Genomic DNA, 24126 nt, shown 5'->3' with positions numbered 1-24126 from the left:
AAGCGGCACTTACTCAGCAATAACCTGCTCACGGACGCTCAGTTTGGGTTCCGCCAGGGCCACTCAGCTCCTGTCCTCATTACAGCCTTGGTTCAAACATGGACACAAGAGCTGGACTCTAGAGGTGAGGTGCGAGTGATTGCCCTCGACATCAAGGCAGCATGTGACCGAGTGTGGCATCAAGGAGCCCGAGCTAAACTGGAGCCAACGAGAATCAGGGAAAACTCTCCATTGGCTGGACTCATACCCAGCAGATGATGGTGGTGGTTGGAGGTCAGTCATCTCAGTTTCAGGACATCACTGCAGGAGACCCTCAGGGTCATGTCCTCGGCCCCAACCACCCTCAGCTGCTTCATCAATGACCTCTCTTCCATCATAAGGTCAGAAGTGGGGATGTTCGCAGATAACTGTAAAATGTTCAACACTTTTGTGACTCCTCAGACACTAAAGCAGTCCATGTCCAAATGCAGCAAGACCTGGACAATATCCAGGCTCGGGCCGACAAGTGGCAAGTTACATTCGCGCCACACAAGTGCCAGGGGAAGACCATCTCCTACAAGAGAGAATCTAACCACCGCCCCGTGACATTCAATGGCATCACCATCGCTGAATCCCCACAATCAACATCCTGGGGGTTACCATTGATCAGAAACTGAACTGGACCCAGCCACATTAATACTGTAGCTATAAGAGCAGGTCAGAGGCTGGGAATCCTGTGGTGAGTAACTCACCTCCTGACTCCACAAAGCCTGTCCAAATGGCACAGGTCTTGTGATGGAGTGCTCCAGACTGCCTGGACGAGTGCAGCTCCAACAACACTCAAGAAGCTCAACACCATCCAGGACAAAGCAGCCCCGCCTGATTGGCACACCATCCAACAGCGTCAACATTCAGTCCCTCCACCCCTGATGCACCGTAGCAGCCATGTTCTCCATCTATAAGATGCACTGCAGCACCTCACCAAAGCTCTCTAGATAGTACAAAGGCTGGACACGCATGGAAACACCATCATCTGGAGGTTCCCCTCCGAACCATGCACCATCCTGACTTGGAAATATATTGCCATTCCTTCACTGTTGCTGGGTCAAAATCCTGGAACTCCCTATTAGCACAGTGGGTGTACCTGCACCACATGGACTGCAGCGGTGCAAGAAGGCAGCTCACCACCACCTTCTCAAGAGCTGAGTTAGCACAACTTTGTCAAAGGGGGGTCGTGTCTGACAAATATGTTAGAGTTCTTTGAGGTGGTAACAAGGAAGTTAGACAAAGGAGAACCAGTGGAAGTGATTTATTTAGATTTCCAGAAGGCCTTTGACAAGGTGCTGCACAGAAGACTGTTAAATAAGTTAAGAGTCCGTGGTGTTCAGGGTAAGATCCTGGCATGGGTAGAGGATTGGCTGACTGGCAGAACGCAGAGAGTGGGGATAAAAGGGTCTTTTTCAGGATGGCAGCCGGTGAATAGTGGTGTGCCTCGGGTCTGTGCTGGGACCACAACTTTTCACACTGTACATTAATGATCTGGAGGAAGGAGCTGAAGACACTGTTGCTAAGTTTGCAGATGATACAAAGATCTGTAGAGGGACAGGTAGTATTGAGGAAGCAAGGGGGCTGCAGAAGGACTTGGACAGGCTAGGAGAGTGGGCAATGAAGTGGCAAATGGAATACAATGTGGAAAAGTGTGAAGTTATGCACTTTGGAAGGAGGACTTTAGGCACAGACTATTTTCTAAATGGGGAAATGCTTAGGAAATCAGAAGCACAAAGGGACTTGGGAATCCTTGTTCACGATTCTCTTAAGGTTAACGTGCAGGTTCAGTCGGCAGTTAGGAACGCAAATGCAATGTTAGCATTCATGTCAAGAGGGCTAGAATACGAGAGCAGGGATGTACTTCTGATGCTGTATAAGGCTCTGGTCAGACTCCATTTGGAGTTTTGTGAGGAGTTTTGGGCCCCGTATCTAAGGAAGGATGTGCTAGCCCTGGAAAGGGTCCAGAGGAGGTTCACAAGAATGATCCCTGGAATGAAGAACTTGTCGTATGAGGAACGGTTGAGGACTCTGGGTCAGTACTCGTTGGAGTTTAGAAGGATGAGGGGGGATCTTATTGAAACTTACAGGATACTGCGAGGCCTGGATAGAGTGGACGTGGAGAGGATGTTTCCACTTGTAGGAAAAACTAGAACCAGAGGACACCATCTCAGATTAAAGGGACGATCCTTTAAAACAGAGATGAGGAAGAATTTCTTCAGCCAGAGGGAGGGGAATCTGTGGAACTCTTTGCCGCAGAAGGCTGTGGAGGCCAAATCACTGAGTGTCTTTAAGACAGAGATGGATAGGTTCTTGATTAATAAGGGGATCAGGGGTTATGGGGAGAAGGCAGGAGAATGGGGATGAGATAATATCAGCCATGATTGAATGGCGGAGCAGACTCGATGGGCCGAGTGGCCTAATTCTGCTTCTATGTCTTATGGTCTAATTAGGGATGGGCAATGAATACTGGTCTAGCCAGCAACGCCCACATCCCATAATGACACTCCAATCCTCGGAGTACTGAGTGAATGTTGCAGCATCGGAAATGCTGCTTGGGGCCCTGTCTTTTGGCTGTGGAGGGTGAAAGCCTTGCCACCATGGCTAATATGTATCGCTCAACTAACACCTTCCAAAACGATGATCCGATCATTTATCTCGTTGCTGTTTGTTAGAGCTTGCTGTACACCGATTGGCTGTTGCATTTAGTTTGAGAATAACAGTGTTGCTAACTTTCTCCTTGGTTCAGTTGCTCAGTTTTATTACCTTTGCTCTCGAGTCACCAGGTATCTTTATGATACCGCCACGAGGTTCAAGTCCGAGTAATGATCAATAACTCAATACACCGATTAGTAAGATTTAAATCAAAGCACATTTATTATACACAGTAATCGCTACTCATGCACATATTCTACGTCTAAGCTACTTCTACAACTAACAGGCCTATACTTAACTTCGGGCTGGCCCACCAGGTCAGGGGAACAAAAGGCCTTTCGTTCGGGTTCTGAGTCTGCGGGATTCGAAGTTGGTACGGATTGGTAGCTAGGAGCGCCTATCTCGCAGCGAGCGTTGAATTAAGACTTACTTCGTTCGGTAGTCACTGCACCGGTCACGGTCAATGTTGGTTCGTGTTGCTGGGTGACCCGGGCAGGACGAAGAGGGGAAGAGAGCGATTTGAACTTGGGGCTTAACTCTTATAGTCCCCAGGGGCTTCCCGCCTTTTGGGGTGGACCTTGTACCTGGTCCCAAGTGATTGGACTTTGTCCCAATCGCTTGGTTCGATTTCTCCAATACTGGAGCGGTTCCCTGATCGATGGGCGGTCTTGGGGTGCTCGTTCACCTCCTTTGTGTTGGCTCCTGCTGGTGCCGGGGAGTCTGGCTTTGCTTTGTGTGTCCCAAATGTTACTTATTGTTTCCGGGGATTGCTCATCAGTATGCAGATGGCTGCTACATTGTTATGCTGATGGTCGCTGGTATCGATGTTGTCTGGCCTTTGCAGAGGTAAATACACAGCAAACCTGCAGCTGCTGGTTTCTGTCTATGTTGGCTGACTTTCCCATCAGCCTTTGCCGTTTGCCATTTTAAATCGGGAGTTGGCCAATTTAGGTGGCTACACACCCTCCTTGTGAACCTAACGCGAAGCGTGAAGGATCACATAACTGCGTTGCTTTCCATTCCCTGACCTGGGGAGCACTTCTTTCATGGCCTCTACACTGACCATAACTGAAAAAAAAATTTTAACTGACAATTCTAAGGGGCGCTATGTCAAACAGGGACATGCATTACAAAACAAGAAAATGGGAACCTCTAACTATCCTTAATACACTACACTCACCAAACATTTCATCACTCTAACTTCATCAACCATACAAACAAAATCATAGCAGTTTATACACATGTTTCCTGACTTGGCAGTCAAGCTCAGGCTTGTATCAATTGCTCATGAACATTTCTTTATTTACAACAAAAACGCAAATGAATGCTCTTTATTATAGATCGCGGGGGTCGGGGGTCTGGTCGTATCCGAAAATAGGGGATTTATTCTATATACCGGGGTGCGAGTGCGGTAGGCTCTCCTTCTCCATTTTCTCAGACGAATAGTCTGCACGATGCAGCAGAGAATCGCCAATACCAATAAGGATACTATTAGGTAGGACAGGGAGTACCAGGTTATAAACCTGTCACACCAAGATGGTGCGGTGTCGCTTGTGACTGGGCTCTGGGTACTGTGGGGAAGTGAATCATTAACGGCTGGGGGGGGTTGAGATCATGGGGTTCGCGTTCGCACGCAACCAAATGTCCATTGTGATGATGAACCATCCGAAGGAAGTCCTCATGGTTCTTCTTCTTTCCCTTCTCTTCTCTTCTCTTCTCCGGCCCTGGAGCTTCTGGAGTTCTGTGGAAACAAGCATAGTGTCTGTTACTATCTTGGTTTAACATCTCGTACGATAGTCTGTCTGTCCTTTAGTGCCAATTACTCCCTTTACAATTGGTCACTAATTGTGATTCCCTCATTTGTTTTTTCTCCAAAAACCGAATTTTAGGACAAGACACACTTACAAATACTGAACCAGTGCGAGCCGTCTCGCAGACTGTGCGGTTTACCATCCAAATGTTTGAGGATGTAAATAGCATGTGGTAGGCAACCTAAGGGTTACCTGAAACAAACAGAACTTTTTGAACTAAAATTTCCAAAATGAGGTGTGTATGGGCATCGACGGGTAAGATTTGGATGGAGTCCCCGGGTAGGACTGCGACCAACGCCGTGTGTGCCCTACCCGAGCGTAGCTGACCAGAGGGGGGTTCCCAGGCAGGGCGGGTCCCAAACCGTTTCTCCACTGCCTGAGCAACCGACAAGAACGGGCAAGAAATGTAGTCATCGTGGGGGGCTGCCGTAGTGGTTCTACCTTCGAACCAGAAGGGCAGTTATGAACGGGCGTGTGGTATCTGTCGGCAGATGAGTTCCCCTGAACTGGCGTCTGGGACAGTAGCAAGTCTCTGTGGGCAAGTCCTCAGAGGTTTCGGCCGAAAAGGCGTGGGACCGTGGAAAAGGTTTTCCTGTCTGACATACAATATTTAACAAAACACTACAAACAACATAAAACATGCTGCAGGTTGCATCAGAAAGGACACCTTTTCTCTCAAGCGGTTCCTTTTAAAACATTATCTGGACACCTCAGTTATCGGTTGCGAACAGGGTCGCAAAGGGGTTCTCGTTTTGGAAGTCAGACTCAAGGTCGTCATCTTCTCCTGGATGCCAGACTCTCGAATGTATCAGGGCTGATAGGACTGCTTGGTGTGACTTGGGATCGCTCTCGTCATTCCGGACGAGTCTGTACAAATTATCTCTGTGCCAAAAGGTGGTGTCTAGTTGTGTGGGGACGGAATCGGGGTCGTCAGTGTAGGTCGGTGGTCGGTGGTGGGGTTTGTTCAGGAAAGTGATTGTGAAGGGATCACTTGAATCGTGGTCAGATTCGCTGGGTGTGGGTCCTGTTGTATGGGGATAGTAGGGAGGCGTGCTGTGGCTATCGTCCGAGTCACAGTCGCTGTCTGTGCTGCTGCAGTCTGTGGGCGTTCCGGGGCGGAGTGTATATTTCGGGGGTGGAGTCGAGGTCGAGTCCGTGGCTGGGCTGGACGTGTTGGGGGAGGGTAGGGTTACGTTGGCTGTGGGCGGGGTGCGGTGTGCTGCGTCGAGCATGGCGTGGTGTGCGTGGTTCGACTGCGTTCCGTATGCCTTCAGCTGGTTGATATGGAACCACGCAGTCTTTCCGTTGGGATACTTTATCTTGTAGACGGAAGGGCTTACTTTGTCCGCAATGGAGTACGGACCCGAGTACTTTGGTGACAGGAATGTGCTGGGGTTATATACGGAGAGCATAACTTGCTGTCCTACACTGAACTCAGTCGCATGCACTGTCTTATCGAAACAGGCCTTGCTCTGTTTCTTCCTTGTGCCCAATTTCACTGCGGCTGCTAGCTGAGCCGTTTTAACATTCTCTACTAATTGCTCTACTGCTTCCTCGTGTGTGAGGGCCGTCACTTCGGGGCTGGTCAAGTCTAAACCTAATAAAATTCTGTGCCTTTCATGGGGCGTCCGGTCATGAGGGTGTGTGGGGTGTAACCTGTGGAAGTTGAAACTGTATTCCGCAAAAACATCAGCGCAAAGGGGAGGACTGAGTCCCAAGTGGTGTTGTTTTGCTGGACCATTTTTCTGAGGGTGGATTTTAGGGTCCGATTCATGCGCTCCACGATACCACTCGACTATGGGTAGTGTGCTATGTGGAATTATTGGGTAATGCCAAATATCGTGAGGACGTTCTGCATGACACGTCCCATAAAATGGGAACCTTGGTCGGATTCAATGCTGCGGGGGAGTCCCCATCTTGTAAAGATGTGGTGGGTTAGGATCTTGGCTGTGGTCTTTGCAGTGTTTGTTCTGGCTGGGAATGCTTCCACCCATTTCGTAAACGTGTCTATCACTATGAGTACATATTTATAACCATTCCTGCAAGGGGGCAATGATCCTATAAAATCAATCTGGAGGTTAGTCCAGGGGCCATTAACGGGTCGGGTGAGGCTGAGTTGAGCCTTTTTGGCATATCTGTCCGGATTATTCTGGGCACAGATAAGACAATTCTCGATGTAGTGGTTAACATCGTCCTTTAAATTCGGCCACCAACAGAGCTGCCTGAGGTGGGCTGTTGTGGGATCGATTCCCTGATGTCCATGACCGTCATGGAACAAACAAATCAGTTGATTCCTGTCCTGTTCAGGAACCACATAAAGGGTGTCTTTTAACACCACACCGTCATGTGTGGTCAGAACCTCTCGTAGGGAGCTGGATATTTTCCTTTTAAAATCTCCCTGAGATTGCTGTCCTACTTCTGGGCCTGCACTAGATCCTCGATCTTAGTCTGTGAGACCTGAACTGCATTCACTGGTGCGCTTTCGGGGGGGTGTCCAAAAAAATCCATGTCTGGAACCTGCTTTAGCCAGTGCGTCGGCTTTTACATTTCCGGGGGGGAGGACCGATGGTGACTACGAACTTTGACTATTCCAAAAGTCCTGTTCTGTGCTCTCTCTCAAAGATGTGACGGAGCAATGGGGCTGAGGGGAGGGGTTTTCCGTCTGCGGAAACAAATCCTCTTGCTTTCCACAGGGGCAGGAATTCCGTGAGGCTGTTGCAGACATAGAGGCTGTCCGAGTATATGTCTGCTGGGCTGGGGAAGGAATCTGGGTGTTCCACTATATATGCAATGGCCGCGAGCTCTGCTGCCTGCGCGCCTAAGTGGCCTGGAAGTTTTAATGATATTTCCTCTAGGGCGCGTCCCTACGCGTCCTCAACATAAATACCGCAACCTGTTATGCGCTTCCCATCCAATACTGTGGAAGATTCATCCACATTTTTCTTTATGGGCTCGCACGTGTCTGTGTGCTGGGGGCTCTGGGTTGAACTACCTATCTTTCTGGGGGGTGTTTTAGCAATAAAGGGGCCTGTGTTGTGGTGTGGAGAGATAATTTCACATTCATGGGGGGTTCCAGGTACTGTAAGTTATCGGCTAAAAAGGTGTGCCTCTTTGTCCGTTTAACAGTGATGTCCCGTTCCTGCAAGAGAAGGGTCCATCTGGCTGCTCTAATCTGGCTTACGGTACCGTCCTTGAGTCGTCCGTCCAGTAAAAGTTGGGTGGAGGTGTGTTCGGTGAGAATGGTGATGGGGTTCAGTCCGGTAATATACGAAAAATACTGAACTGCCCAAAATACTGCGAGCAGGTGCCTCTCACAGGCTGAAAATCCCTGCTCCACAGCATCTAAAATTCTGGAGGCATAAGCTACAGGTTAACTGTTCGTGCCGTTCCTGGAGGAGCACGGCCGAAAAGGTGCGGTCTGTGGTCACTATCTCTATGGCGTAAGGGGAAAGCGGGTCTTGAACTTGTAGTGCGGGGGCGGCTATGAGTGCTCTTTTCAAAGAGTCCACAGCATCCGTATGCTGCGGAAGCCATTCCCAGGGGGCTCCTTTCTTTAGGAGGTCTGAGAGGGGCGCTGCCTTGCTGGCAAAACCGTCAATGTGATTTCGGCAGTAGCCAACCAATCCTAAAAATGACCGGAGGGCTGAAACGTTCTGGGGAAGGGGCAATTTAGCGATCGAGTCAATTCTTTTATGCTCGATCTCGTGTTTACCATGTGTGATAATTGTTCCCAAATATATCACCTTATCTTCCAAAATTTGGGCCTTTTTAGGGTTGACTTTACAACCAATTGAGTGTAAGAGTTCCAGGAGTTCGGACAGCAGCTCAATGTGCTCTTCCTTGGTGTCTGTCTGCAGTAGTAGGTCATCTAAATACTGTACCAGACATTCGGGGCGAGAGAATTTGGCTAAACCATTTGCCAGCTGTCGGTGGAAAATGGAGGGGGAGTTGTGGAATCCTTGTGGCAGGCATGTCCACGTGTACTGCTGATTTTTAAAAGTGAAGGCAAATTTATACTGGCACGCCTTTGCCAATGGAATGGACCAGAATCCATTACTGACGTCCAAAACCGTAAAGAATCGGGAATTGAGTCCCTGCTTGAGCATGGTCTCGGGACTTGTGGCTACTGTGGGGGCTGCTGCAGAGGTGATTTTGTTGAGTTCCTGGTAATCGATGGTCAGTCGCCATGATCCATCGGACTTTCTCACTGGCCAAATCGTGGCATTATTAGTGGAGGCTACTGATCTAAGTACGCCCTGCTCTAATAAGCTTTCTATTACCTTTGAGATTTCTCCCTCTGCCTCTTGGCGAAATCCATATTGCTTTTGGGGTCTAGGGTCAGGTCCTGTGATCTGTACGGAACCAGTCATCCGTCCACAGTCGTGTTTGTGGGTCGTGAATGCTGCCCTGGTCTTTTGCAGAACTGCTCTAACCTGCTTGTCCGTACTAAGCGTGGTCGGGTTGAACCAAAATTCACCTACTGCGCTAATTTTGTTGGCGTATTCTCCTATGTTGAGCGTGGCGGGGGCTCTTGCGGACTTTGCCATTTTCCAGACACACTGGTTGACTGGATCAAATGATAGATTGTGGGAATTCATGAAGTCAATTCCCAGAATGTGCTCTGCTGTGTGGGGCAGGTCAACTAAAACTCCGGGGTGCTTGGTGGCGATGTTACCGATTTGAATGGGTACAGGGGCTGTGATGTGTCCCTGCTGTGAGTGGCCTGTGAAGCCGCTGAGGGTGATTGTGGCTGTAGTGGGCCACGTGTCTTTTTGAAACATGGTGGAGGAATTTATTGTGGTGCGGGACCCTCCTGTGTCCCAGAGAAACTCGATGGGCTGTCCCCGTATTTTCGCTGAAACTACCGGTCGTCCAGACCTATCCCAAAGGGTGTCGCAGACCCAACTGGGGGAGCCCGTACACCGTCAGTCCGTTTCGGTCAGGTCCGACTGATCTGAACGGGCGCTAACGCTATGGATGGGCTCTGTCTTCTTCTTACTCAGAGTGCCCGTCTGCTGGGCTCTCTGTGGCTTTCGTGGGGCATTGCATTCCCTTGCAAAGTGTCCCAACTGTCCACAGTTGTAACACTCCTGTGACTTGGGTGGGGGGCTGTTCTTTCCCTCATTCACCCCATGCGGGGTTGTGGTGTGTTGTAACTGCCTGTATATCTGCGTCGGCCTGCTTTTCTTCGGGATTTTTAACTGCGGGTTTGCTTTATACAGACTGCTCCCAGGCGCGGGATAATCTTTTTACTACCCACTTCTCGTTATGAGCCTCCTCTGAGGGATCATAATTGGCGCAAGCTTTCTGCCCTGTTTCTGTGGCATGGGAGATAAGGGTGCGGGTCCATTTGGCCATGTTGTCTGGGGACAAATGGGCGCGGTCTACGTCTCCAAAGACTGCTGCAAAGTGGATCCACAGGCGTCCAGCAAACGCTGTGGGGTGCTCGGATTTCTTTTGCCTGCATTTGTTGAGGCCATCTACGGGGTCACCCCGGTTATACCCGATCGCATCCAGGATCGCGGTATGCATCTCTGCAAGGGTGCCTCCTCCTACATTCTGTGGGTCGGGAAGGGCTGCTGCTACTGAAGGGTCTAAACTTAAAACTGTGAGCTTTACATGCTCTCGCTCATCCAGGCCGTACATGGTCGCCTGATGCTTTACTGTGGCAAAGAAATGGTGGGGGTCTGAGGCAGGGAGGAACGGTGTGATCTTATCGCACGCGTCCCGTAATTGGGTCACTGTTAAGGGGGTGTAGTATAGAAATTCCACATCGTCCGATGTGGCTGTGCGGCGGGTGGTTACTGGGTTCATGGGAGCCTGAACTATCTGCTCTGTGGAGGGTTGGGGTGCTTTCCTCTTTTGTGGCTTTCCCTGCGCACATGTTCCCTGAACATATCTCTGCGCTGTTTTGTTTAATTCTTCCCAATCAGGGCCGTCTTCCTCATCTAACTTTGCTCCAAATATTTCCTGGAATCCTTTCTGAACTGAAAGCAGCGATTGCAGCTCTGCAATCTGCTTCCGGCACTTTGCGTGATCTAGTGAGCTTTGTCCTTGCTCTGCCGTGGCAGCATAGAGTGCTCTTAACGCTGCGTTTAGGTCGCTGCACTGTCTCTGCAATGCTTCTACCTGCTTTTCTGTTTCTTCACGTACCAGGACTGAACGTTGAGTGTCCTGATAGGCCTTTTCATATTGAGACTGGAAGCTGCTTAAGTGCTCCAGACAGGACTGGTGAGCCCTTTTGGCATCCTCCACCTCTCCATCTTTTGCTGCCAATTCCCTCCTCAATTCTAAGTTCTCTCTTTCTACCTCGCTTACATCGACCTTACTCATTCGATGTATGCCCCCTACTTCTTTCCGGAGCGTCCTAACGACCTCCTCTGTGCCTCGCAATTGTGCCAAGCAGGACACGATTGCCATCGGCTTGCGAGCTTTCCCTGAGCTCTTTTTGTGGATTTCGCTCAGGTTCTCCCACCAAGTATGTCCTATACTCCCGGGGCCTGATTCCTCGTTGTCACAGAATTCATTCCAAAGGGGCCATCCTTTCCCTTTGAGGTACTTCCTGATCTCTTCCTCCCAAATGGGACATTGTCCCACTCTACTGCTGCTGGTCGCTGCGATCGCAAATTCCTCTGGGTTCATGAGGCGTTGCATTGCCTGCATTGCCACCTTTCCTATCCGAATGCTGCTCTTCAAATTTGGGACAGGGGTATTAAGGCAGTGCTGTAAATACGGGTACGGCTTTCGCTACTTTCCGATATACAAACTCCCGACATTATGTCGCAACAAAAAATCTATCAGTTTTACCTTATCGCCCTGTTAGTTACGCATGCATACACACTTCCGAATTATGAGTATTGATCAGAACTGCTTGAACGCTTGTGGTTTTCTGTTCCCAATTGAATCTCTTCTTGGGTTCTGCCGGAGTGGTTATGCCACTTCTAGATCGGGTCCCGTCAGATGTCGCCAAATAATGTTGCTAACTTTCTCCTTGGTTCAGTTGCTCTGTTTTATTACCTTTGCTCTCGAGTCGCCAGGTATCTTTATGGTACCGCCACGAGGTTCAAGTCCGAGTAATGATCAATAACCCAATACACCGATTAGTAAGTTTCAAATCAAAGCACATTTATTATACACAGCAATCGCTACTCATGCACAAATTCTATGTCTAAGCTACTTCTACAACTAACAGGCCTATACTTAACTTCGGGCTGGCCCACCAGGTCAGGGGAACAAAAGGCCTTTCGTTCGGGTTCTGCGTCTGCGGGATTCGAAGTTGGTACGGATTGGTAGCTCCGAGCGCCTATCTCGTAGCGAGCGTTGAATTAAGACTTACTTCGTTCGGTGGTCACTGCACCAGTCACGGTCAATGTTGATTCGTGTTGCTGGGTGACCCGGGCAGGACGAAGAGGTGAAGAGAGCGATTTGAACTTGGGGCTTAACTCTTATAGTCCCCAGGGGCTTCCCGCCTTTCGGGGCGGACCCTGTACCTGGTCCTAGGTGATTGGACTTTGTCCCAATCGTTGGTTCGATTTCTCCAATACTGGAGCGGTTCCCTGGTCGATTTGCGGTCTCGAGGTGCTCGTTCACCTCCTTTGTGTTGGCTCCTGCTGGCGCCGGGGAGTCTGGCTTTGCTTTGTGTGTCCAAAATGTTACTTATTGTTCCCGGGGATTGCTCATCAGTATGCAGATGGCTGCTACATTGTTATGCTGATGGTTGCTGGTATTGATGTTGTCTGGCCTTTGCAGAGGTAAATACACAGCAAACCTGCAGCTGCTGGTTTCTGTCTGTATTGGCTGACTTTCCCTTCAGCCTTGGCCGTTCGCCATTTTAAATCGGGAGTTGGCCAATTTAGGTGGCTACAACAGTGACAAAAGTTCACGTGTAATTTGTTGACGATGATGATGGGGGGCCGTTTGTCGGATGTGAAAGGTTGTAAGTAAAATATCTTGCATTAATGATCCGCCCCATTACCTGCACATCCTCGGTCTGCTCACTCAGAAATCCGAATCTAAGTTTGAATCCAATCAGAAATTAGACAACTAAGAATGAGATGTGGTCACATATATAAAGAGCAGCCCTGTACTGATTGGAGTTTAGAAACATATGTAATAATTTTACAGTCAGATTTGGAATATTTCATGCTGTATAAATCTAATGTGAATAAGCTATATAGAAATAGGTGGCTTACTAAAAACACAAGTAATTGTGGTCTTATTATCTTCTCTTAGGCCAGCCTCATAGTCACTATATTAATCAAGACATTCAGTCCCATTTTACTATTTATAATTTACAGTCTAAAACCAGAAACATGCATTTTCTGTTATCCACAATTCATTGACATTCACTCGCAACACTTCCCTCTTTCACAGACAACAAGCACGGTGTCTCCCACAGCACACAAACATCCTCTCGAAATATTCCACCCAGGCTTGCCCTGGCATTGTAGCCAGTGTCCATCCTGCGCATACCCTTCTCTGTGTAATCCAGTCAGGAGGAGAATAAAAATGTCCTTGTTTGGTTGCTCCATATTCCTGTTGGGAAACCTGCCCTGTTTTCCCCACTGCAAACTGCAACCAGGATTCCGGATTGTCCAAATCATCCGCCTTACCCGAAGTGTGAACCGGTTTTTCCAAGTTAGGTCTGGCCAAATTGGAAACTTCAAAAAGAACGTCTGTACTCTTCCTTTCCCCTGAATCAACGAGACCCCCCCCCCTGTGCCCCCCCACTCCAACTACATCTTCCCATCACACACACCCCCACCCCAACCCCCCCACTCCAACTACATCTTCCTATCACCACCACCCCCGCAACACCCCCCCCACACTGCAACACCCCCCCATTCCAACTGCACCTTCCCATTACCCCCCCACCCCAAACCGCCCCAATCCAACTGCACCTTCCCATCACACAGACCCCACCCCAACCCCCGCCCAATGCTCCCCACTCCAACTGCACCTTCCCATCACAGCCCCCCCCCACCCCAACCCCCCCCCCCCACCCCTCCGCCAACCCCAACTCTTCCTCCTGTTGATTTTTAAATGAGTAACACTCAAAGACACCAGAGAACCTTCATTTCACGCACATTAACTTCTGAAAGAAATTGGGTGCTGTGTGTTGGCAGGATGGGTGGTGTGTGTTGGCAGGATGGGTGTGGTGTGTTGGCAGGATGGGTGCTGTGTGTTGACAGGATGGGTGGTGTGAGTTGGCAGGATGGGTGGCGTGTGTTGGCAGGATGGGTGCTGTGAGTTGGCAGGATGGGTGCTGTGAGTTGGCAGGATGGGTGGTGTGAGTTGGCAGGATGGGTGGTGTGAGTTGGCAGGATGGGTGCTGTGTGTTGGCAGGATGGGTGCCGTGTGTTGGCAGGATGGGTGTGGTGTGTTGGCAGGATGGGTGTGGTGTGTTGGCAGGATGGGTGCTGTCTGTTGGCAGGATGGGTGATGTGTGTTGGCAGGATGGGTGGTGTGTGTTGGCAGGATGGGTGTGGTGTGTTGGCAGGATGGGTGCTGTGTGTTGGCAGGATGGGTGCTGTGTGTTGGCAGGATGGGTGGTGTGTGTTGGCAGGATGGGTGGTGTGTTGGCAGGATGGGTGCTGTGTGTTGGCAGGATGGGTGCTGTGTGTTGGCAGGATGGGTGCTGTGTGTTGGCAGGATGGGTGCTGTGTGTTGGCAGGATGGGTGCTGTGTGTTGGCAGGATGGGTGCTGTGTGTTGGCAGGATGGGTGCTGTGTGTTGGCAGGATGGGTGGCGTGTGTTGGCAGGATGGGTGGCGTGTGTTGGCAGGATGGGTGGCGTGTGTTGGCAGGATGGGTGGCGTGTGTTGGCAGGATGGGTGGCGTGTGTTGGCAGGATGGGTGGCGTGTGTTGGCAGGATGGGTGGCGTGTGTTGGCAGGATGGGTGGTGTGTGTTGGCAGGATGGGTGGTGTGTGTTGGCAGGATGGGTGGTGTGTGTTGGCAGGATGGGTGCTGTGTGTTGGCAGGATGGGTGCTGTGTGTTGGCAGGATGGGTGCTGTGTTGGCAGGATGGGTGGCGTGTGTTGGCAGGATGGGTGGCGTGTGTTGGCAGGATGGGTGGTGTGTGTTGGCAGGATGGGTGGCGTGTGTTGGCAGGATGGGTGGCGTGTGTTGGCAGGATGGGTGGTGTGTGTTGGCAGGATGGGTGGAGTGTGTTGGCAGGATGGGTGGCGTGTGTTGGCAGGATGGGTGGCGTGTGTTGGCAGGATGGGTGGTGTGTGTTGGCAGGATGGGTGCTGTGTGTTGGCAGGATGGGTGCTGTGTGTTGGCAGGATGGGTGGTGTGTGTTGGCAGGATGGGTGCTGTGTGTTGGCAGGATGGGTGCTGTGTGTTGGCAGGATGGGTGCTGTGTGTTGGCAGAATGGGTGGCGTGTGTTGGCAGGATGGGTGGCGTGTGTTGGCAGGATGGGTGGTGTGTGTTGGCAGGATGGGTGGTGTGTGTTGGAAGGATGGGTGCTGTGTGTTGGCAGGATGGGTGGCGTGTGTTGGCAGGATGGGTGGCGTGTGTTGGCAGGATGGGTGGCGTGTGTTGGCAGGATGGGTGGTGTGTGTTGGCAGGATGGGTGGTGTGTGTTGGAAGGATGGGTGCTGTGTGTTGGCAGGATGGGTGGCGTGTGTTGGCAGGATGGGTGTGGTGTGTTGGCAGGATGGGTGGCGTGTGTTGGCAGGATGGGTGTGGTGTGTTGGCAGGATGGGTGGCGTGTGTTGGCAGGATGGGTGGCGTGTGTTGGAAGGATGGGTGGCGTGTGTTGGCAGGATGGGTGCTGTGTGTTGGCAGGATGGGTGCTGTGTGTTGGCAGGATGGGTGGCGTGTGTTGGCAGGATGGGTGGCGTGTGTGGGCAGGATGGGTGGCGTGTGTGGGCAGGACGGGTGCTGTGTGTTGGCAGGACGGGTGCTGTGTGTTGGCAGGATGGGTGGCGTGTGTTGGCAGGATGGGTGGCGTGTGTTGGCAGGATGGGTGGCGTGTGTTGGCAGGATGGGTGACGTGTGTTGGCAGGATGGGTGCCGTGTGTTGGCAGGATGGGTGCCGTGTGTTGGCAGGATGGGTGGTGTGTGTTGGCAGGATGGGTGGCGTGTGTTGGCAGGATGGGTGGCGTGTGTTGGCAGGACGGGTGCTGTGTGTTGGCAGGACGGGTGCTGTGTGTTGGCAGGATGGGTGGCGTGTGTTGGCAGGATGGGTGGCGTGTGTTGGCAGGATGGGTGGCGTGTGTTGGCAGGATGGGTGACGTGTGTTGGCAGGATGGGTGACGTGTGTTGGCAGGATGGGTGCCGTGTGTTGGCAGGATGGGTGCCGTGTGTTGGCAGGATGGGTGCCGTGTGTTGGCAGGATGGGTGCCGTGTGTTGGCAGGATGGGTGCCGTGTGTTGGCAGGATGGGTGGCGTGTGTTGGCAGGATGGGTGGCGTGTGTTGGCAGGATGGGTGGCGTGTGTTGGCAGGATGGGTGGCGTGTGTTGGCAGGATGGGTGGATGTGTGTTGGCAGGATGGGTGCTGTGTGTTGGCAGGATGGGTGGTGTGTGTTGGCAGGATGGGTGGTGTGTGTTGGCAGGATGGGTGGTGTGTGTTGGCAGGATGGGTGGTGTGTGTTGGCAGGATGGGTGCTGTGTGTTGGCAGGATGGGTGCTGTGTGTTGGCAGGATGGGTGCTGTGTGTTGGCAGGATGGGTGGCGTGTGTTGGCAGGATGGGTGGTGTGAGTTGGCAGGATGGGTGGTGTGTGTTGGAAGGATGGGTGGAGTGTGTTGGCAGGATGGGTGGCGTGTGTTGGCAGGATGGGTGGTGTGTGTTGGCAGGATGGGTGGTGTGTGTTGGCAGGATGGGTGGTGTGTGTTGGAAGGATGGGTGCTGTGTGTTGGCAGGATGGGTGGCGTGTGTTGGAAGGATGGGTGGCGTGTGTTGGCAGGATGGGTGCTGTGTGTTGGCAGGATGGGTGGCGTGTGTTGGAAGGATGGGTGGCGTGGGTTGGCAGGATGGGTGCTGTGTGTTGGCAGGATGGGTGCTGTGTGTTGGCAGGATGGGTGGCGTGTGTTGGCAGGATGGGTGGCGTGTGTGGGCAGGATGGGTGGCGTGTGTGGGCAGGACGGGTGCTGTGTGTTGGCAGGATGGGTGCTTTGTGTTGGCAGGATGGGTGGCGTGTGTTGGCAGGATGGGTGGCGTGTGTTGGCAGGATGGGTGACGTGTGTTGGCAGGATGGGTGACGTGTGTTGGCAGGATGGGTGCCGTGTGTTGGCAGGATGGGTGCCGTGTGTTGGCAGGATGGGTGGTGTGTGTTGGCAGGATGGGTGGCGTGTGTTGGCAGAATGGGTGGCGTGTGTTGGCAGGATGGGTGGCGTGTGTTGGCAGGATGGGTGCTGTGTGTTGGCAGGATGGGTGCTGTGTGTTGGCAGGGTGGGTGGTGTGTGTTGGCAGGATGGGTGCTGTGTGTTGGCAGGATGGGTGGTGTGTGTTGGCAGGATGGGTGCTGTGTGTTGGCAGGATGGGTGCTGTGTGTTGGCAGGGTGGGTGGTGTGTGTTGGCAGGATGGGTGCTGTGTGTTGGCAGGGTGGGTGGTGTGTGTTGCCAGGGTGGGTGCTGTGTGTTGGCAGGGTGGGTGCTGTGTGTTGGCAGGATGGGTGGTGTGTGTTGGAAGGATGGGTGGTGTGTGTTGGAAGGATGGGTGGTGTGTGTTGGCAGGATGGGTGGTGTGTGTTGGCAGGATGGGTGGTGTGTGTTGGCAGGATGGGTGCTGTGTGTTGGCAGGATGGGTGCTGTGTGTTGGCAGGATGGGTGCTGTGTTGGCAGGATGGGTGGCGTGTGTTGGCAGGATGGGTGGCGTGTGTTGGCAGGATGGGTGGTGTGTGTTGGCAGGATGGGTGGCGTGTGTTGGCAGGATGGGTGGCGTGTGTTGGCAGGATGGGTGGTGTGTGTTGGCAGGATGGGTGGAGTGTGTTGGCAGGATGGGTGTCGTGTGTTGGCAGGATGGGTGGTGTGTGTTGGCAGGATGGGTGGTGTGTGTTGGCAGGATGGGTGCTGTGTGTTGGCAGGATGGGTGCTGTGTGTTGGCAGGATGGGTGCTGTGTGTTGGCAGGATGGGTGGCGTGTGTTGGCAGGATGGGTGGTGTGTGTTGGCAGGATGGGTGGCGTGTGTTGGCAGGATGGGTGGTGTGTGTTGGCAGGATGGGTGGTGTGTGTTGGCAGGATGGGTGCTGTGTGTTGGCAGGATGGGTGCTGTGTGTTGGCAGGATGGGTGCTGTGTGTTGGCAGGATGGGTGGCGTGTGTTGGCAGGATGGGTGGCGTGTGTTGGCAGGATGGGTGGTGTGTGTTGGCAGGATGGGTGGTGTGTGTTGGAAGGATGGGTGCTGTGTGTTGGCAGGATGGGTGGCGTGTGTTGGCAGGATGGGTGGCGTGTGTTGGCAGGATGGGTGGCGTGTGTTGGCAGGATGGGTGGCGTGTGTTGGCAGGATGGGTGGCGTGTGTTGGCAGGATGGGTGGTGTGTGTTGGAAGGATGGGTGCTGTGTGTTGGCAGGATGGGTGGCGTGTGTTGGCAGGATGGGTGTGGTGTGTTGGCAGGATGGGTGGCGTGTGTTGGAAGGATGGGTGGCGTGTGTTGGCAGGATGGGTGCTGTGTGTTGGCAGGATGGGTGGCGTGTGTTGGCAGGATGGGTGGCGTGTGTGGGCAGGATGGGTGGCGTGTGTGGGCAGGACGGGTGCTGTGTGTTGGCAGGATGGGTGCTGTGTGTTGGCAGGATGGGTGGCGTGTGTTGGCAGGATGGGTGGCGTGTGTTGGCAGGATGGGTGGCGTGTGTTGGCAGGATGGGTGGCGTGTGTTGGCAGGATGGGTGACGTGTGTTGGCAGGATGGGTGCCGTGTGTTGGCAGGATGGGTGGTGTGTGTTGGCAGGATGGGTGGTGTGTGTTGGCAGGATGGGTGGCGTGTGTTGGCAGGATGGGTGGCGTGTGTTGGCAGGATGGGTGGCGTGTGTTGGCAGGATGGGTGGCGTGTGTTGGCAGGATGGGTGGCGTGTGTTGGCAGGATGGGGGGATGTGTGTTGGCAGGATGGGTGCTGTGTGTTGGCAGGATGGGTGGTGTGTGTTGGCAGGATGGGTGGTGTGTGTTGGCAGGATGGGTGGTGTGAGTTGGCAGGATGGGTGCTGTGTGTTGGCAGGATGGTGCTGTGTGTTGGCAGGATGGGTGCTGTGTGTTGGCAGGATGGGTGGCGTGTGTTGGCAGGATGGGTGGTGTGTGTTGGCAGGATGGGTGGTGTGTGTTGGCAGGATGGGTGGCGTGTGTTGGCAGGATGGGTGGTGTGTGTTGGCAGGATGGGTGGTGTGTGTTGGAAGGATGGGTGCTGTGTGTTGGCAGGATGGGTGGCGTGTGTTGGCAGGATGGGTGGCGTGTGTTGGCAGGATGGGTGGCGTGTGTTGGCAGGATGGGTGGTGTGTGTTGGCAGGATGGGTGGTGTGTGTTGGAAGGATGGGTGCTGTGTGTTGGCAGGATGGGTGGCGTGTGTTGGCAGGATGGGTGGCGTGTGTGGGCAGGATGGGTGGCGTGTGTGGGCAGGACGGGTGCTGTGTGTTGGCAGGATGGGTGCTGTGTGTTGGCAGGATGGGTGGCGTGTGTTGGCAGGATGGGTGGCGTGTGTTGGCAGGATGGGTGACGTCTGTTGGCAGGATGGGTGCCGTGTGTTGGCAGGATGGGTGCCGTGTGTTGGCAGGATGGGTGGTGTGTGTTGGCAGGATGGGTGGCGTGTGTTGGCAGAATGGGTGGCGTGTGTTGGCAGGATGGGTGGCGTGTGTTGGCAGGATGGGTGGCGTGTGTTGGCAGGATGGGTGGCGTGTGTTGGCAGGATGGGTGGCGTGTGTTGGCAGGATGGGTGCTGTGTGTTGGCAGGATGGGTGCTGTGTGTTGGCAGGGTGGGTGGTGTGTGTTGGCAGGATGGGTGGCGTGTGTTGGCAGGGTGGGTGCTGTGTATTGGCAGGGTGGGTGCTGTGTGTTGGCAGGGTGGGTGGTGTGTGTTGCCAGGGTGGGTGCTGTGTATTGGCAGGGTGGGTGCTGTGTATTGGCAGGATGGGTGGTGTGTGTTGGCAGGATGGGTGCTGTGTGTTGGCAGGATGGGTGCTGTGTGTTGGCAGGATGGGTGCTGTGTGTTGGCAGGATGGGTGGTGTGTGTTGGCAGGATGGGTGGTGTGTGTTGGCAGGGTGGGTGGTGTGTGTTGGCAGGATGGGTGGTGTGTGTTGGCAGGATGGGTGGCGTGTGTGGGCAGGGTGGGTGGTGTGTGTTGGCAGGGTGGGTGGCGTGTGTGGGCAGGATGGGTGGTGTGTGTTGGCAGGGTGGGTGGTGTGTGTTGGCAGGGTGGGTGGTGTGTGTTGGCAGGGTGGGTGCTGTGTGTTGGCAGGGTGGGTGCTGTGTGTTGGCAGGGTGGGTGGTGTGTGTTGGCAGGGTGGGTGGTGTGTGTTGGCAGGATGGGTGCTGTGTGTTGGCAGGGTGGGTGCTGTGTTGGCAGGGTGGGTGGTGTGTGTTGGCAGGGTGGGTGCTGTGTGTTGGCAGGGTGGGTGGTGTGTGTTGGCAGGGTGGGTGGTGTGTGTTGGCAGGATGGGTGCTGTGTGTTGGCAGGGTGGGTGGTGTGTGTTGGCAGGATGGGTGCTGTGTGTTGGCAGGGTGGGTGGTGTGTGTTGGCAGGATGGGTGCTGTGTGTTGGCAGGGTGGGTGCTGTGTGTTGGCAGGATGGGTGCTGTGTGTTGGCAGGGTGGGTGGTGTGTGTTGGCAGGGTGGGTGGTGTGTGTTGGCAGGGTGGGTGGTGTGTGTTGGCAGGATGGGTGCTGTGTGTTGGCAGGGTGGGTGGTGTGTGTTGGCAGGGTGGGTGGTGTGTGTTGGCAGGATGGGTGCTGTGTGTTGGCAGGATGGGTGCTGTGTGTTGGCAGGATGGGTGCTGTGTGTTGGCAGGGTGGGTGGTGTGTGTTGGCAGGGTGGGTGGTGTGTGTCGGCAGGATGGGTGGCGTGTGTCGGCAGGATGGGTGGTGTGTGTTGGCAGGATGGGTGGTGTGTGTTGGCAGGATGGGTGGTGTGTGTCGGCAGGATGGGTGGCGTGTGTTGGCAGGATGGGTGGTGTGTGTTGGCAGGATGGGTGGTGTGTGTCGGTTGAGGCACGATCAATTTGGCTGGAGACAAAGTTGAATTCAAACTGAGGCTGTATTAGTATCTGAAGGGTTGCCTCCCACAGCAGCTGGCGAAATGGCTGCGAGCTGGAGGCCACGCATATTTATAACCCGGCTCCTGGGCGGAGCTAGCATGCAGGGGCCACAGGTGAACCTGTAGTGCAGGTTCTACCGAATAACCCTTAATATCAGAACACAGTGGTTTACCACATTCACCCCCTGTTAGAATTGAGTCCGGCGGGGGTGGTGGATAACTATATACAATTTGCAATCTTTAATATTTACAGAACAGTGAAAAAGAAATGTCTCTGGTCATCCGGTGGGCCGGTCCGAGGTTCAGCCGGTCCGGAGCCTTGATCGTCCTCTGGGATCGACGAAGTGGAGCCGGCAATGTTGGTGCTGTCGTGGTCGAAGTTGACTCCGGGAGCGTGCCGTAATCCTCTTCATCAACGGGGGTGGGCAGGGGGAGGGCGGACGGTCCTAGGGAGGGTGATGGGGGTGGCGGGGGAGGGGAGGGTGGCGTCTGGGGCGACGGGGTGGTGTGGGGGTGGAACCTGCTGGTGCCAGGTCCCTGAGGGAGACGGTATCCTGGCGGCCGTCGGGGAACGCCACATAGGCGTACTGGGGGTTTGCGTGGAGCAGGTGCACCCTTTCCACCAACGGGTCCGCCTTGTGGAGCCGCACATGTTTACGGAGAAACACGGTTCCCGGAGCTGTGTGCCAAGTTGGGAGCGATACCCCGGATGTGGACTTCCTGGGGAAGGCAAAAGACGTCCATGCGGTGTACTGTTAGTAGCAGTGCAAAGTAATGAGCGAATGGAATGTTGTGCATCGGGGAGGACCTCTTGCCAGCGGGAGGCTGGGAGATTCCTGGACCATAGGGCCAGCTGGACGGGCCTCCATACCGTCCCATTCTCCCTTTCTACCTGTCCGTTTCCCCGGGGGTTGTAGCTCGTCGTTCTGCTGGAGGTGATACCCCTGCTGAGCAGGAACTGATGCAGCTCATCACTCATGAATGAGGTTCCCCTGTCACTGTGGATGTAGGCGGGGAAGCCGAACAGAGTGAAGATAGAATTAAGGGCTTTAATGGCGGTGGCAGACGTCATGTTGAGGCATGGGATGGCGAAGGGAAAACGGGAGTATTCATCGATCACACTGAGGAAATACGTGTGTCGGTCGGAGGAGAGGAGGGGGCCTTTGAAATCCACGCTGAGGCGTTCAAAGGGGTGTGAGGCCTTCACCAGGTGCGCAGGGTCCGGCTGGTAGAAGTGCGGTTTGCCCTCCGCACAGACCTGGCAGTCCTTGGTGATCGGCCTTACTGCCTCGACGGAGTAGGGCACAATTTGTGCCTTAATGAAGTGGTACAACCGAGTGACCCCTGGGTGACAAAGGCTGTCGTGCAGGGTCCGGAGTCGGTCTACCTGTGCGCTGGCACATGTACCTCGGGATAGGGCGTCTGGGGGCTCGTTGAGTTTGTCGGGGCGATACATAATCTCAGAATTATAGGTGGAGAGCTCGATCCTCCACCTCAAGATTTTATTATTTTTGATCTTGCCCCGCTGTGTGTTGTTGAACTTGAAGGTTACCGACCGTTGGTCAGTGAGGAGAGTGAATCTCCTGCCGGCCAGGTAATGCCTCCAATGTCGCACAGCCTCAACGATAGCCTGGGCCTCCTTGTTGACGGATGAGTGCCGAATTTCTGAGGCATGAAGGGTGCGGGAAAAGAATGCCCCGGGCCTGCCCGCCTGATTGAGGGTGGCGGCAAGGGCGACGTCCGATGCATCGCTTTCTACTTGGAAGGGCAGCGTTTCATCTACAGCGTGCATTGTGGCCTTGGCAATATCAGCTCTGATACGGGCGAAGGCCTGTTGGGCCTCGGCCATCAGGGGGAAATTAGTGGACTGTATGAGTGTCCGCATAGTTTGGGACCCACTGAGCGTAACACGAGAAGAACCCCTGGCAGCGTTTGAGGGCCTTGGGGCAGTGGGGGAGGGGGAGCTCCATGAGGGGGCGCATGCGGTCGGGATCGGGCCCCAGAACTCCCTTCAGGACCACGTAGCCGAGGATAGCTAGGCGGTTTGTACGGAACACACACTTCTCCTTGTTGTACGTGAGGTTGAGGAGAGTGGTGGTGCGGATAAATTTAGCGAGGTTTGTGTCGTGGTCCTGCTGATCGTGGCCGCAAATGGTCACATTGTCTAGGTACGGAAACGTGGCCCGCAAGCCGTACCGGTCGACCATTCGGTCCGTCAGCTGCTGTAGGAGGCCACACTTCAGATACTAATAAATTGAGGCACGATCAATTTGGCTGGAGACGAAGTTGAATCCAAACTGAGGCTTTATTAGTATCTGAAATGTGGCCTCCTACAGCAGCTGACGAAATGGCTGCGAGCTGGAGGCCACGCATATTTATAACCCGGCTCCTGGGCGGAGCTAACATGCAGGGGCCCAGGTGAACCTGTAGGGCAGGTTCTACCGTACAACCCTTAATATAGGAACACAGTGGATTACCACAGTTGGCAGGATGGGTCCGGTGCAGTTTGCTTGTGTGTTAAACATGTAGTTTGTGGAGCTTTAATGTGCTGAGCAAAAAGCTTTGACATTGTCCCAGTGCTTTCAACCAGGAAACACTTCAGTCTTTCATTTTCTTTTGCTGATTGGTTTTCGAGCCCAGGAGCAGCAATTCACTGATGTACTCCGAGGTTTCTAACGGAGGGAGATTTGAAACTCTCTCCTGCCCTGGTGGCTTCTGGTGCAGGCAGGAGTAGCAATTTTATCAGACTCCTTCATCTGAAGTGCCGTACAGCCTGTGTTATTCCCCTCCCCCACTCATCCATATCCCTTGTATTATCAGCAGAGGTCGCTTGGCTTTCAATGTGGAGAAAGCTAGCAAATGATACCCTCAGCTTAAACGCATGGGTAAACACTCTCAGGCATGCTGAGAACAGACAGCAGAGAAAGAAACTGAGACAGAGAAAGAGGGAGTGTGTGAGAGATACAGACTGGAAGACAAAGAAAACAGACAGGGGAACCCAGAAAGGAAAAGAAAACCTCATAATTCTCTTGCAATAATTTGCTTGCTTTGCTCGTCTGCTAGCTGAGACTTTTCTGCGCCACTTTGCTGAGTTCATTGTGGCAAGACTGTTCAAAGTATGCATCTGTGAGATGCATGAAGGCTGAACTATTACAGACCACAAACGGATATGAGAGAAGGATGAATTGAGTCTTACCCCATTCTCTCTCTTTTTTTTGTTCCACTCAACAATAGAGACAGAGAGAGAGACACCGAGCGAGGAAGGGAGAGTGAGAATAATCATTCTAAATCTGCTTCCATGCGCTTGGCGTTGCAGCTACTGAAATATGGATGTGAGATTTTATCCCACAACCCCAGCTACAGTAGGTGCCCTACCTGCTGACCCGACCTGCCTGGGCACTGCCTCATGCCTGGAACATTATTACTGCAATAAGGTAAAATCACCCGCATTC

General features: G+C 53.4%; 1 protein-coding gene across 2 annotated transcripts in view; it reads left to right on the top strand.

The window, feature by feature from the left end:
* Nucleotides 1–23504: 23504 nt before the first annotated feature.
* Nucleotides 23505–24126, top strand: part of tox2 (TOX high mobility group box family member 2) — a 273425-nt gene continuing 272803 nt past the window's right edge. For both annotated transcript variants that reach the window (XM_072515365.1, XM_072515364.1), the window contains exon 1: nt 23505–24108. In XM_072515365.1, the coding sequence (XP_072371466.1) occupies nt 24001–24108 (108 nt within the window). In that variant the 5' untranslated portion in view covers nt 23505–24000. The remainder of the gene's footprint in view (nt 24109–24126) is intronic.

The sequence above is a fragment of the Scyliorhinus torazame genome, chromosome 8 (genome assembly GCF_047496885.1).
Source record: "Scyliorhinus torazame isolate Kashiwa2021f chromosome 8, sScyTor2.1, whole genome shotgun sequence".
Classification (NCBI taxonomy): domain Eukaryota; kingdom Metazoa; phylum Chordata; class Chondrichthyes; order Carcharhiniformes; family Scyliorhinidae; genus Scyliorhinus; species Scyliorhinus torazame.
The sequence above is the reverse complement of the archived record's forward strand: the minus strand, read 5'-3'. Positions and strand labels throughout refer to the sequence as shown.